Source organism: Zootoca vivipara, chromosome 8, assembly GCF_965207765.1.
Source record: "Zootoca vivipara chromosome 8, rZooViv2.hap1.1, whole genome shotgun sequence".
Classification (NCBI taxonomy): domain Eukaryota; kingdom Metazoa; phylum Chordata; class Lepidosauria; order Squamata; family Lacertidae; genus Zootoca; species Zootoca vivipara.
In genome coordinates, this window is record NC_142591.1 from 85,178,331 (window position 1) to 85,193,290 (window position 14,960).

General features: G+C 46.7%; 1 protein-coding gene across 4 annotated transcripts; it reads left to right on the plus strand.

Moving 5' to 3' along the window:
* Position 1: 1 nt before the first annotated feature.
* PYCR3 (pyrroline-5-carboxylate reductase 3) lies at positions 2-14,377 on the plus strand. 4 transcript variants are annotated; one of them, XM_088676065.1, is made up of 9 exons: positions 9-205; positions 3,128-3,427; positions 4,183-4,247; positions 5,417-5,596; positions 7,506-7,718; positions 8,335-8,427; positions 9,588-9,759; positions 11,994-12,215; positions 13,629-14,377. In XM_088676065.1, the coding sequence occupies exons 1-9, from the start codon at positions 121-123 to the stop codon at positions 13,832-13,834; spliced, it is 1,536 nt and encodes a 511-aa protein (XP_088532191.1). In that variant the 5' UTR covers positions 9-120; the 3' UTR covers positions 13,835-14,377. The 4 variants fall into 4 exon arrangements, with proteins under 4 accessions (XP_088532193.1, XP_088532191.1, XP_088532194.1 ...); XM_088676067.1 differs by lacking the exon at positions 3,128-3,427 and having other exon boundaries at positions 2-205; XM_088676068.1 differs by lacking the exons at positions 11,994-12,215; positions 13,629-14,377 and having other exon boundaries at positions 10-205; positions 9,588-10,067.
* The last annotated feature ends 583 nt before the right edge of the window (positions 14,378-14,960 follow it).

Below are 14,960 nucleotides of genomic sequence, written 5' to 3' on the forward strand. Positions count from 1 at the left end.
CAAGCGGCGGGCGGAGTCTGGGCTGGACCACGTGGGTATTATGAGCTCAGCTCCTCGGAAGGAGGTAGAAAAAAGAGACACGATCCGGTCCGTCCGTTGCAAGTCGGGCGGGAGGCGGAGATGGAGAAACTGCGGCAGCTGCGAGTGGGCTTCATCGGGGCGGGGCGCATGGCCAGCGCTGTGGTCCAGGCGATCCTGCTGGCAGGTAAGGGCAGGTAGGAGAGGCAAGGTAGAGTTTGTGAGGGGGGGGGAGGGGAACCTCCTGCATGCACAAAGTCCTAGAAAAAGCCTCCGTTGCGCCCAAATCAGCAACAAAATAACCTTTTGAGTTTAGGAAAGCCCCTTGTAGGAAAAATGAACGCCATCGGATTGCAAGTGAGGCTTGCTTTTGAGTAAACCTGCTGTAAGTGAGAGGGGTCCAAAGGTGGCGGATATGTTGCACGGTGCAAAGGGCGTCGGTTGAAAAACAGACTAAAAAATGATTTCTGGCTAGAATACTTTCAGGGCGCTCGGCTAGGTGACCCTGGCTGAACTGCCTTTGGGTGAGGCAGCCTCTGTATCTGTTGGGAGGAGGCATCGTGACAACAGCAGGTACCTTGAGAAGGTGGGAGAAGATGGAGAGATCTCTGATGCCAAGCTAGTTCAGGTGTGCTGGATCTTTGGTTCTCCAGGTGGTGCTGAACTACAATTCCCATCAGCCCCAGCCCGCATAGCCAAAAGCCAGGGGTGATGGGAATTATAGTTCCACAACACCAGGCGGGCCAAAGGTTCCACACACCCGAGTCAGATAATGTTGGGTTATATGGGTAGAAAATCTCACTATGTAGATTCATAAGTCTATGTCCTACAGGACTTCTGTTTCTGCCTGGAATTGGGTGTTCAGAGCCTAGTGCATCTTAATAGCATTGGTAGCAAGCTCATTTAATTTTACAGCACAGTGTACAGGTGAAACTCAGAAAATTGGAATATCGTCAAAAAGTGCATTTATTTCAGTAATGCAACTTATTATTTTTTATTTTTCTCTTAAATTTTTGCAAATGCTTTCTTTTGGAAATTCCACAGTAATAAAAGAAATAGTTACAATAATACAATAATAAACAAAAATAAACATCGCTATTGCAATTCATTAATTACATTCCATCTATAATTGACCCGCCTAACGACAAATAATTACAATTACAACAAATAAAGGCTTGACATATCTTGCTTTGCATGTCATGCATCTATCTCATATATTGGTTTCACCTTTTAAGTAGTGTTACTGAAATAAATCCACTTTTCGATGATATTCTGATTTTCTGAGTTTCACCTATAATCCTATGCACAGTTAAGTTCCATTGAGTCTAATGCTGTTTACTCTGAGAAACTACTACAGGATTGTAGTTGAAGATTGCAAGTAGAATAGGACTTAAAAGTGAAAGGGGGGAGAAATCACTAAACTGAGCCTAAAATACCAAAAGCCCATTTCAGTTACAGGTTCATAGAAGGGTTTTTTTTCCAGAAGGGGTGAGTGGAGTCCTGACCACCCTTAGGCCATACTTTGTCCTGTGAAATACCTCCAAGTGGAATAATTTTCCCAAGGCCTTCAGACATGACAAAACTTGAGTAACAACAACCACCTCCATGTCTATTAAGCAATACAGAATTGTGTGTTTTATAAACAGTAGCTCAATTATCTAGCACCGGGCTGCAAAATAGGTGGGGCTTACTTCAGAGTAAGTGTACTGCAAACTGTGTGCCAGAATGGGAGGTGGGGGAAAGTTTTGTAACGGAGTGTAACTGAGCTTTTTATGGCTTTACATCCATCATGGAAAATTACTCCGGCTCATGGAAAGATACTCGCCTGTCTTTGATGATTCCCTTCTTTGTTCCTTGTAGCATGTAATACCCCGACTAACAAACCCTGACTAAATCCTGTCCCATGGAAGTGCCAAATTGCCTAGTAAGTTGTGCAGGGGAAACTTGGCTAACAGCATGCCAGTTGCACAGTCAAGCTGATAAGGACTTCTAATTGCACATGGAAAATAATAATAATAATAATAATAATAATAATAATAACAACAACAATAATTTATTATTTATACCCCGCCCATCTGGCTGGGTTTCCCCAGGCACTCAGGGCGGCTTCCAACAGAAAAATAAAACACAGTAATCTATTAAACATTAAAAGCCTCCCTAAACAGGGCTGCCTTCAGATGTCTTCTAAAAGTATGGTAGTTGTTTTTCTCTTTGACATCTGATGGGAGGGCATTCCACAGGGCGGGTGCCACTACCGAGAAGGCCCTCTGCCTGGTTCCCTGCAACTTGGCTTCTCGCAATGAGGGAACCGCCAGAAGGCCCTCGGCGCTGGACCTCAGTGTCCGGGCAAAACTATGGAGGTGGAGACGCTCCTTCAGGTATACTGGGACGAGGCCATTTAGGGCTTTAAAGGTCAGCACCAACACTTTGAATTGTGCTCGGAAACATACTGGGAGCCAATGTATGACCAGCAGCTGGTAGAGCCAGGGAGTAACAAGGTCCTGAAAGGCATTATGTGCTAAGAGGAGTTCCCAAAATTTCCAAACATACTCCATGGGTGATCTCATCTAGAGTTTGTTTACTGTAATCTCATGACCCCTGTCTACATAAATGCATGGGTCCCCGTGGCTGGGCCTGACCACTCCAGGAGCCTTCCACAATTGGTTGCTGCAGCAAGGCACTCCTGACCACAGCTGCCGCCTGGCCAACGGGCAGGGCTGTGTCCAGGAGCATGCCAAAATGGCAAGCCCCATCTTTCAGGGGGAGTGTAACCCTATCACTGGGCTGGTTGGTCCCCTTGGCGAGAACACACCTGCCTTGTACAGTCTTGAGTTTCAACTTGTTCATCTGCATCCAGTCTATTCATGGGGTGGTTCAGAACCTCTACAGCTTCCCTGGACTGAGATGGCAAGGAGATCCAGAGCTGTGTGCCACCTGCGTATTGGTGACTGCGAACGCCAAAACTCTAGATTCTCTTTCTGTGTGGGTTTCATGTCGATGTTAGGTAGGTAGAGGGCAAGTTGGAAGCTTGTGGGACACCAGAAAACAAAAGGGCCAAGCAGGAGGGGGGGTGCACCTCGGAACTACCTTCTGGAATCTGCCCCCCCAGGAAAAGCCGGAGCCTCTTTTTTACGACACACAGAAACCCCCTCCCGGGAAGGACACCGGGGTCGATGGCACCAAAAGTGGCTCAGGACGCCATCGGAAGGAACAGGGTCATTCTCCCCGGGGCCAGCGTCCAGCATCAGTCATCTACCGGGGCAACCGAGGCAGTTTCAGTCCCAAAACCAGGTTGGAAACCAGACTAAAAGGGCTGAAGATAATCTCCCTTTCCCAGGAAATCCTGGAGTAGGGTCAACACCACACACCCAAACATCTTGTTCAAAAATGGAATGTTGGCGACCAGACGGTAAAATTTTGATAATTCTTGGGGGGTCTGGAGAGTTTTTTTAGCAAAGGATGAACTACTACAGTCTTTTAGTTACACTATCACATATATATTAATATTCGCAATCTAAGCCAGGGAAGCAGGGTCTGGATTAATAATAATAATAATAATAATAATATATTTATATGCTGCCCATTTGACTGGATTGCCAGCCACTCTGGGTGGCTTCCAACAAATTATGAAACCACAGCAAAACAGCAAACATTAAAAGCTTCCCTAAACAGGGCTGCCTCCAGATGTCTTCTGTATGTTGTTGGGCTCACGACTCCTTTCCGTTCCAGTGGTTAGGGAAGATGGCAGGTAGAGTCTTGCACACCTGGAAGGCAACAGGTTGTCCACCCCTGCCCTGAATCACTTGGAGCCCAAATTCCCTGAGATTGGAGAAGGAAATCCTTTAAGGGGGTTCCCCCCCCCCAGAGGTGAAGATGTCGGAGGCTTTTCATTTGTGCCTTTTGGAATCTGTTCAGGGTCAAAACTTTCCTTTATCCACCTTTGTCAATAGTGGGGAACAAGTGTTTTTCTAGAGAATTTTGTGAGCTGCAGATGAATCTATTCTGACTTACTTAGATATGATGAGGCTGAACTTGTTGCCTTGTCCTTTTTTGCAAGACAGCTTGCAAAAACAGAGTGGTCTTTCTTCTGCTGGGCTCATGTTTGGGCAAGGCATAAGGTGCCGTACATTCAGCCAAGCTTTTTTTTCTCCACATCTCTCGCAGGAGAAGTCCAGGCAGTGAACATCTTTGCCAGTGCTCCATCCAATAGGAACCTGGAAAAGTTCCAGGTAAGTGAAGGTCAAATGTCAACAGGACCTGAATCAAAAAGGCCATGAAATGCTAAAAGCCTCCATTCAGTGGTGCCCGCTAACTTGGATGGCTTGAAAAGGACAATTCATTCTAACAAAGGAGGAATGGCTTTTAAAAGCAATAGAGTACTGTATGTTGAAATGGCAAACTGACAGCAATATTAAGAGATTGAAAAGATGAAATTCTTAAAGAAGAAGGGAAGCCCTTTTTGGACTACAGTGGTACCTCTACTTACGAATAACTCTACTTACGAATGTTTCTACTTACGAACAGAGCTCCGTCCGACATCTTGGATGCGGTTTAGATAGGATTTTTTCTACTTACGAATTTTTAGATAGGGTTGCTTCTACTTACGAATTTTTTCTCCCAATGCATTCCTATGGGATTCGACTTACAATTTTTTTCGACTTACGAATGTGCGTTCGGAACACATTAAATTCGTAAGTAGAGGTACCACTGTATTTGGAACCACTACAGTGGAACCTCGGTTTATGAACACCTTGGTTTATGAATTTTCGGTTTATGAACGCCGCGGACCCATCTGGAACGGATTAATTCACTTTCCATTACTTTCAATGGGAAAGTTTGCTTCAGTTTATGAACGCTTCAGTTTATGAACAGACTTCCGGAACCAATTGTGTTCATAAACCGAGGTACCACTGTACAGTATAATAAAATGAAATCGCAGGCAGGATTCGAGATAGGAGCAGCGGAAGTAAAATGACAAAGTAAATGTGTTAGAGGGCTTTCTGTAATAGACAAGTGTTTGATCTATAATGCAGTAGAAAAGGGTATGAACAAAACCACTTGGGACATGGAAAGACGTTGCTATTTAATTTGAAGTCAGTTTGCAAAAAATTGAAAATTCAATAAAAGTTACATTAAAAAAAGAAACGGGCACTTCAGATCTGTAGATCCATGGAAAAATTAAGCACTGGGAAATGTCCTGCCCCACATCACTGTGTGTCTAGACACCAGTTAGCTAGAGTACATGAGTGGGGAAGCTGTGTGTGCTGTTCACTCGTCGCAGTTGTGGCTTTCCTAGAGCCATGTACTCGACCACTGTCAGAAACAGTATACTGGGCTGTATACCTGCAGAGCATGAAGTGCTAATGTTCTTATCTTGTGACCTCTCTTTTGAATAAAGACTTTTGAGTGCAAGACAACACACTGTAACTTGGAGATTCTGGAGAACTGCACCATCGTATTCCTGGCCACCAAGCCCAATGTGCTCCCCGCGGTTCTGCGAGAGATCGCATCTGCTGTCACCAAAAAACACGTTGTTGTCTCCATGGCAGCTGGAGTCACACTGCAGGCCTTAGAAGAGGTGAGTTCTTGGAGGAGCAAGACCCCAGGCCCATCCCCATAGGCACCCCCAGCACTGTGAAGTAGGGTGTTAGTGCTGCCGCAACCTGGTATGTGCAGGTATAGGGTGAGGCTGCAGCTCATGGGAAGAACCCAGGTTTTGCACACATCGTGTCGAATCCTTGGTACCTGCCGTTTAAACAGAATCTCTGTTAGCAGAGAGGGCCAGTGCTAGTCCTACTCAGAGTAGACTCACGGAAATGAAGGCGCATGACTAACCTGGGGCCCTTATTTAATTAGTTGTAATCTGCACTTTAATAAAAATAAACATATTGAGGTTTGCAACATGTAAGGAAAAAATCAATCAAAAAGCATAAGTGAATTTGTTGTGGTTGTTGTTGTTGTTGTTTAGTCATGTCCGACTAAACGATGCCTTATGAGGAACGGCTTAGGGAGCTGGGTATGTTTAGCCTGGAGAAGAGAAGGTTAAGGGGTGATATGATAGCCATGTTCAAATATATAAAAGGATGTCACATAGAGGAGGGAGAAAGGTTGTTTTCTGCTGCTCCAGAGAAGCAGACACGGAGCAATGGATTCAAACTACAAGAAAGAAGATTCCACCTAAACATTAGGAAGAACTTCCTGACAGTAGGAGCTGTTCGGCAGTGGAATTTGCTCCCAAGGAGTGTGGTGGAGTCTCCTTCTTTGGAGGTCTTTAAGCAGAGGCTTGACAGGCATATGTCAAGAATGCTTTGATGGTGTTTCCTGCTTGGCAGGGGGTTGGACTGGATGGCCCTTGTGGTCTCTTCCAACTCTATGATTCTATTACTCTTCGTGACCCCATAGACCAGCGCACGCCAGGCACTCCTGTCTTCCACTGCCTCCCGCAGTTTGGTCAAACTTATTTTGGTGGCTTCGAGAACACTGTCCAACCATCTCGTCCTCTGTCGTCCCCTTTTCCTTGTGCCCTCCATCTTTCCCAACATCAGGGTCTTTTCCAGGGAGTCTTCTCATGAGGTGGCCAAAGTATTGGAGCTTCAGCTTCAGGATCTGTCCTTCCAGTGAGCACTCAGGGCTGATTTCCTTAAGAATGGATAGGTTTGATCTTCTTTTGCAGTCCATGGTGAATACTTGCTGGTTAAAAAGGAAATTCATACTGCAAAGGCTTGTCTAAAGATTAGTTAATTTCAATGGGTTCGCACAGAGTAAAACTTGGTCGAACACAACCCTTAGATCAGTGGTTCCCAAAGTGGGTGAAACTGCCCCCTGGGGGGTATTGGGGTTACTTGGGGGGTATGCTAAGAGGCAAGGGGTGGCAGGGGAAAATGACTATCAGATTTTGAAAAGCTGGTATCGCTGGACTAAGTTCATCTGTTTCGTTCAATTAATTAAACCAAACAGTTTTAATTGGATTTTGAATAAATGAGCAATTATGGTTTCCAGTTTTAGAGAGCTAAGTCAGTAGAGCATGAGGCTCTTAATCTCAGGGTTGTGGGTTTGAGCCCCATGTTGGGCAAAACATTGCTACATTGCAGGGGGTTGGACTAGATGACACCCATGGTCCCTCCCAACCCCACAATTCTATGCTTCTATGATTATCTTAGTGGGTCACGTTGGCTACTGTTCTGAATGTTTTTAATAGGATAGGGCGCACTAGGGATGAGTTTATGGAACCAGGGTGGGGGGGGGGTGGCCCTAAAACATTTGGAAACCACTGCCTTAAATTCCCCATAACCTCTAGGTAATATTCACATTATCCACTCAGCTTAAACTACATCTCCTTAAACAACCTGTTCTGAATGCTAGGAATCCCTGCAGAATGTTGTATCTTAAGCTCATTCCCTGTGGGTAGTGGCTAAATGTTAGGTAAAGCATCCCTGCTTGCAACACTTAATGCACATTCCCTCTTCTGCTTTTCTGGGGCTCCACAGCTGCTTCCGGCTGGGACCAAAGTGCTGCGGATCATGCCCAACCTTCCCTGCGTGGTCCAGGCGGGCGCCACCGTTGTGGCTCGGGGCACCTGCGCTGATGAAGAGGATGTGGCCCTGCTGAAGAGGCTGCTGTCTCACAGCGGGCTGTGTGAAGAGGGCCCCGAATCCTACATCGACATCCACACGGGGCTGAGCGGCAGCGGCGTTGCCTATGTGAGCTGCTTTTTCTGTTGGGTCCGCAAGTGGCCTTTTACATAGTAGGCATGGCATTGGGCTTAAACACAGCCAGGAAAGAAAATCTAAAGGCCAAGGCTGCATATTCTGCAGTTCTCGCCTTGGCCACCCCCTTTCTACATTCGGGGTCCCCCATTGTGCATGGCTGCCCATTGGAGCTTCAGGAATTGCTAGAGTACGACGCTTCAGCATCTTATTGCTTTGGCATGCCAGTGGCAATGGTGAGAGTTGGAGTCCAACATCATATTCAGATTAGCCAAGTAGAAGTTAGTTAACCCTTGCCTTGAGCTTCAAGTCAGTGCATGTGTTAGTTTAAACCACATGAGGGCACTGTTTTTCTAGCAACCATGACAGCACTTGCTTATAATCTTTGCTCAGTCTAAGTTAACTCTACCCCTAAAAGCGGAGGCATTTTGGTTACTTTTCTCTCGCCACTTGTTGATACCAAGATGCCTGCTACTTTTGCTCTCTCATCTCATGCTGTAAATAGTTCCTGCATGAATAAAGCCTTTGAACTCCAGAAAGTGATTATTCTAATCTAATTAGAAGGTCTGGTAACGGTTTCCTCTTCTTTATTCTCTCCCCATCGCCACAGGCGTACATGTTTGCTGAAGCATTGGCGGAAGGTGCCGTAAAGATGGGGATGCCGACAGCTATGGCCCAGAAGATTGCTGCTCAGACCCTCTTGGTAAGGAGCTGTGATTACGGCCAACCTCCTCTGTCTCTCCACCATCCCATCTCACAGCCTCCATCCCTCGATAATCTCCCTTGGTAACCCCTAGGTTTAAATGATTGCAATGTGTTATATGTAGGGATGCCTCTGAAGACAGTTCGGAAGCCTCGGCTGGTACAGAACTCAGCAGCCAGGTTGCACACTGGGGCAAGACGGTTTGCAGCCCAACTGCACGGGCTGCCAAGTAGGTTCTGTGCCTAATTCAAAGTGCTGGTTAAACCACTCAGGGTTGCAATACCTCAAGGACCGCCTCTATATGAACCAACCCAGACCCTGCAATCATCCTGCAACACAGGGATCTTTTGCCTAACATAGATCTTGAACCCATAACCCTGGGATTAAGAGTCACATGCTCTACAGACCGAGCTAAGGCTCTATAATTATTTCCTCGAAGCTTGAATTTCTCCTCTCCTGGATTCTTTTTAATTTGATGTTTTCATTGTTGTAAACTGCTTTGAGATTTACTATTTAAAATAACAGTAAGGGGGCAGAGTTACAGAGAACAGCCCCCATCATAAAGCCCAGCTCCTCAACCAGTCAGAGCTCCAGCAGCGGGTCCAGTGAAGGGCAGGAGGAAGTGAGCAAGTCGGTACAGGGCTCCGGCAGCAGACAGGTGCCCTTTCCCCCCCAACACCTGATTTGAGGCGTGCCAGCTCCTGTAGGAGCAAGGGGCGGCGCTTTGGAGTCCCCAAACTACTTTGCTGGGCGCGTAGCTGGAAAGCGCCATTGCAAGATTCTGATGAAGACTGAACAGTCATGTTTCCTCTATTTCTTGCAGTGTAAATAAGTATGCACCAATAAAAGCCTTGAAGACACGACGGTGTGGAGCGTCGTCACTTGAGGGTAGCCACCAGCATCCCTGACAATAACAAACAACCCCCTTGCAGGGGGGGCGGGGAGGAAACCCAGAGCGTAGACATTCCATTGTGTCGGCCATAACCTAGGTTTAAGGTGTCATTTGGCAATTAGATTATATATCTGAGTTTCTAACACTGTCTGTGATCGAGCAGTGATTTGAACTTGGGTTCCTTGTGTGGAAATCCCGTGCGCCATCCACACCCCACCTTACCCCCGGCCGTCGACCCCGAAACTGTATTTGTTGTCTTTTCTTCCAGGGAGCAGGAAAAATGATCCTCGAAACAGGAGAGCACCCAGCGGTTCTGAGAAGTGCTGTTTGCACCCCAGGGGGAACGACCATCCACGCTTTGCATGAGCTGGAAAAGGGGTCTCTTCGCTCTACCGTCATGAACGCTGTGGAGGCAGCCACCAGCCGCGCTCGGACATTGGGCAAGCGATAAGAGGGGGTGGGCATGTGGTAGCAGAGGCGATGGAGGCCCCTGCATCTTATGTGTGGGTGGGATCAGGATGGAGAACCATCTGAAAGAAGATAGGGAAGAATTCTGGGGCAGGTGGCCTGGAGCTGTGGCACATCTGAATTTCATAATGCGGTCTGTTTGGAAGATTGACACTCATGGGATTCCCCCCCCCCCCCCAGTGACTCCACAGCAAGGGAAGAATCCACACTGGTGGCAATCATCATCTCTCTCCGAGCCCTCAATATTATTAAACACACCCAACTCCAGGCTTCCTATTGACATGTTGGCTTCTCTTGTGTCCTTATTATGTACCAAAGTTACCTGAGCATACAAGCACTAGCAGAAACGAGCCTTTTGCACTGTAAAATGTAAAGGACCCCTGACAGTCAAGTCCAGTTGTGAACGACTCTGGGGCTGCGGCGCTCATCTCGCTTTACTGGCCGAGGGATCCGACGTTTTGTCTGCAGATAGTTTTTCTGGGTCATGTGACCAGCATGACAAAGCTGCTTCTGGCAAACCAGAGCAGTGCATGGAAATGCCGTTTACCTTCCCGCCGGAGAGATACCTATTTATCTACTTGCACTTTGACATGCTTTCAAACTGCTAGGTTGGTAGGAGCAGGGACCGAACAACGGGAGCTCATAGAATCATAGCGTTGGAAGAGACCACAAGGGCCATCCAGTCCAACCCCCTGCCAAGCAGGAAACGCCACCAAAGCATTCCTGACATATGCCTGTCAAGCCTCTGCTTAAAGACCTCCAAAGAAGGAAACTCCACCACACTCCTTGGTAGCAAATTCCACAGCTCTTATTGTCAGGAAGTTCTTCCTAATGTTTAGGTGGAATCTTCTTTCCTGTAGTTTGAATCCATTGCTACAAGAAAGAAGATTCCACCTAAACATTAGGAAGAACTTCCACCTAAACATTAGGAAGAGCTCACCCCGTCGTGGGGATTCGAACCACCGACCTTCCGATCGGCAAGCCCTAGGCTCAGTGGTTTAGACCACAGCGCCAGCCGAGTCCCTGTTTTCCACTGTACCTCCCTTTAAAAGAAGCTGCACTTCTGGTACAGAGGATGGTGTTGATGGAAGTAGCAAAGGAACACATTTGGCAGAGGTAAACATCAATTGCAGATGAACCAAAGACTGGCTGGTTAAATAAGAACATAAGGAGAGCCTGCTGGATCAGGTCCGCGGCCCATCTAGTCCAGCATCCCGTTCTCACAGTGGCCAACCAGATTTGTCCTCTATTGGGAAGCCCATAAGCAGGATCCAAGCACAAAGAGCCCTCTCCCTGTGGCTTCCAGCAAACTGGCATTCAGAAGCATAGCCCTTGTGGCTCACAGCTATTGGTAGTGCACTGAAGCGCCTTAGGAGCATAGAAGCTGCATTATATTGAATCAATATTTACTCTGACAAAACAACCGTTTCAGAGTTCTTTCCCACCTCTTCCTGGGGTTGGCTGCGAATAGAGTGCGATACTTTCTAAATGTGCTCTGCCACTGAGCTATAGGTGGGCCTAACACAGCATAGGGTTGAGCTGGAAGTGTTAAAAAGGGACCGAAATTGTACATTGCTCACAGTGCAAGGGAGACAGGACTTTTCCTTTCACAGGTTCCGATCGGGCCCAGGCAAGCGTGCTTCGTTCAAAGTTTGTGCATGTGCTGTGATCTGGGGTGCCACTTGTTGTGGTCATGTCGGATTGCTGTGAGAAATTATGACGAATGGAGCAAGCCATTGTGTCATGATGAAAGCATCTCTTCCAATTTTCCCTAGGCCTGGCAGTCACGCATTCACACAAACCATTTGCTTACTTGCCAGGCATCCTTTCAAAGCATCTTTCCTACCGTAAAGATATAAAATAGCTTTGATGTAGCTCTGTAGGTAGATTACTTTCCTGAGTTTATTGCCCCCGGGATTTCCGAAGTGCATTCCTTCCTTGCCCTCTGTTTATCTGTTTTATTATGCATGCTTCAAAGTAGTCTTTATAGTTTTAAATAAGTTTATTATTACCTCACTCTGCCCCACGTGGCATTTTGAAATGTCCAGAGAGAATTTGATTGGTTCTTACAAGATGCTGCGCTGAAATTCTTTTGTTAGTAAAACGACCTGACACAGGGAGAGAGGCAGGCATTTGGCATGCACTTCCCACGTGCTCAGAGTCTTGCAGGACAAGCCTCATGTGTTTCTCTTTTGTTATTACTCAGGATCCAGTTCCTCAACTGCTTTCGGGACCCAACCTGTGGTGCCCAAAAAAAGAAAGCGTGTGAGGCGAAGGAAGAAACCGTGTGAGGCCACAGAAGGAACTTCTGCCCTGGATTCCCCTCAGACGTTAGCAGCTATCCCTGGGCAGTGTGGACCCCCCCTACAAAAGGTCCGTGGGCCGAATGATCTCATTCGCTTGGAAAAAGCCCCAAATATCCCTTCAGGTGAGATCATGGGAAGCAGACTATCACAATTGCAGGAAAAGCATAAGAATAAGTTATTATTTTCCACCTCCATCATTCTGCCCGGACACTGAGGTCCAGCACCGAGGGCCATTCTGGCGGTTCCCTCGTTGCGAGAAGCCAAGTTGCAGGGAACTAGGCAGAGGGCCTTCTCGGTGGTGGCGCCTGCCCTGTGGAATGCCCTCCCAACAGATGTCAAAGAGGAAAACAACTACCAGACTTTTAGAAGATATCTGAAGGCAGCCCTGTTCAGGGAGGCTTTTAATGTTTAATAGATTACTGTGTTTTATTTTTCTGTTGGAAGCCGCCCAGAGTGGCTGGGGAAACCCAGCCAGATGGGCGGGGTATAAATAATAAATTATTATTGTTATTGTTATTATTATAGATCAAGTAGGGCATGGTAAGCACTTAGTCTCCCTTGTTGATAAATTGTTGTTAGAGATTGCAAAATTCTGTCCTTGGTTTCCCGAGCGAGGTACTTTAGATACAGGAAAATGGGATAGTGTGGGGAATTACGCTGCATAATTATCCTTAGGCATCTCCACAAGTCTTGCACATTTGGCGTTTGTGTAGAGATGAGGTCGCAAAACTGTCTAATCCGTTGCTGCAACCTCTAGTCATTACTGCTAATGGTCCAAAATTATTACCGCCAAAACAGCCTCCATGTTTGCAGCCTCTTTCTGAGCCCCTGCCGACTGTAATTGCATTGGCACCTTCTGCTTCCTGGCCTGGCTCAGATGCAGATTACATGCCAGCTTCTTCTTCAGAAGAGGCATCGCAAACTCTAGTGCAACAATCGGCTACTCAAATTATGACGGAAGTAAGTAGCGAGGACATTGCTGATGCGCTGCCTCTCTTAGCTGTGTGTCCTGTTGTTCAAAATGCACAGAGTCATAGAGTTCGTGAATCTTTACCCTTCACAGTTTTTAAAGAACTAAAGCGGAGTGGGACAGAAAATGGCATTTTCCGCTGGCCTTTTAGATGGGCTAAGACAGGCATCAGCAAGGTTATCCAGCCATTGGACGGGTGCAGCGTGTCACCGGAAATGGTGTCTGCGCATGTCTGCAGCACCGGAAATAGCTTCTGCAGTTGCGCAGACGCCGGAAATCGTGCCTGCGCAGAAGCGGTTTTCGGTGTCTGCGCAGCCACCATTTCCGTTGCCACTCGGCGAGTCCCAGCGCCGCGCTGCGCCAGTTTAGTGCAGCGTGGGGGGGGGGCTCGCCGAGCAAGCGGCTCGGTTCATGGGCTGGCCCATTGCCAGCTATTCGGGGAATCGCTTGGAGATCAAAGAGTTAGGCCACAGGATTTATGTGATGTTGTATCGGTAATTCTGTTTACTTTAAATCAATCAACTTTTTCCTTTCCATGGTTTTGCTTCTGTTCTCACCCCCTCAGGTCCTTTGTGGGCACCAAGGTCCACAGAATACAATTCTGGAGCTGGCAATGGCCATGACCCTGGCTGCACCCCTAGAGGCTCAGCGAACTCGTGGGAAAGCTCAACGCGCCCGACCTCTTCCTCATACGGCTGCTGGCTGTCCGAAAGGAACCTGGAGAATGCTGAAGACTTTGCCTCTGATGATGCCTATTCATATGGCACATGACACAAACATGGGGAGGTGTTTTTCTGATTGGATTCAGAAAGGTCTCCTTCAATCTGCCAATCTGCATGATTGGGGGAAAATAATGAAAACATTACCTCCTGATGCTATTTCATTATACACACCTAGAGTTACTACCACACCAGATACCTATTGTGGTAAAATTGTGAATTGTTGTAAAAAAAAAATGAGTCATTGTTTGCACACAGGAACTCTAGCCTGGAATTGCACTCATGTTCAGCAGATAACATTCAGTTATGTTGAATGTTCGCTTACCAGATGGTTGGTTTTTCACATGTAATCAAAAGAAGTTATAATTACATTCCTGCCATTCTGTCTGATACTCAGTGCTGCCTCAGTAGGCTGACATTGATCAAGCCTGGTCGGTCAGCTTTAGAGCTGGATAGATTTGAACCTGGCTCATATATGGTTTATTAGTTGTTACTATTTTAATTAGCATTTCCTGTTTTATACAATGCATTCCTTCTTGACTTTCCTTTATATCAAAATAAGAAAAATAAAACAAAACAAAACAAAACATAAAAACGGTGAGATGTGGTGGTCATGTCGGGAGCTGGGTATGTTTAGCCTGGAGAAGAGAAGGTTAAGGGGTGATATGATAGCCATGTTCAAATATATTAAAGGATGTCATATAGAGGAGGGAGAAAGGTTGTTTTCTGCTGCTCCAGAGAAGCAGACACGGAGCAATGGATTCCAACTACAAGAAAGAAGATTCCACCTGAACATTAGGAAGAACTTCCTGACAGTAAGAGCTGTTCGGCAGTGGAATTTGCTGCCAAGGAGTGTGGTGGAGTCTCCTTCTTTGGAGGTCTTTAAGCAGAGGCTTGACAGCCATCTGTCAGGAATGCTTTGATGGTGTTTCCTGCTTGGCAGGGGGTTGGACTGGATGGCCCTTGTGGTCTCTTCCAACTCTATGATTCTATGCTATGAGAAATTATGACGAATGGAGCAGGCCATTGTGTCATGATGAAAGCATCATTTGACTAAGCATATTTTCTGATCTAATCCAGCAAGGCGCTGCATCTCTTCCAATTTTCCCTAGGCCTGGCAGTCACGCATTCACACAAACCATTTGCTTACTTGCCAGGCATCCTTTCAAAGCATCTTG

Bases quoted from the DNA above. Each gene is read 5' to 3' on its own strand.
- PYCR3 (XM_088676065.1), top strand. From the start codon at position 121: ATGGAGAAACTGCGGCAGCTGCGAGTGGGCTTCATCGGGGCGGGGCGC. The intron at 3,428-4,182 runs GTAAAATTTTGA...CATCTCTCGCAG, and splicing joins GGAATGTTGGCGACCAGACG to GAGAAGTCCAGGCAGTGAAC. The intron at 7,719-8,334 runs GTGAGCTGCTTT...CCATCGCCACAG, and splicing joins GCGGCAGCGGCGTTGCCTAT to GCGTACATGTTTGCTGAAGC.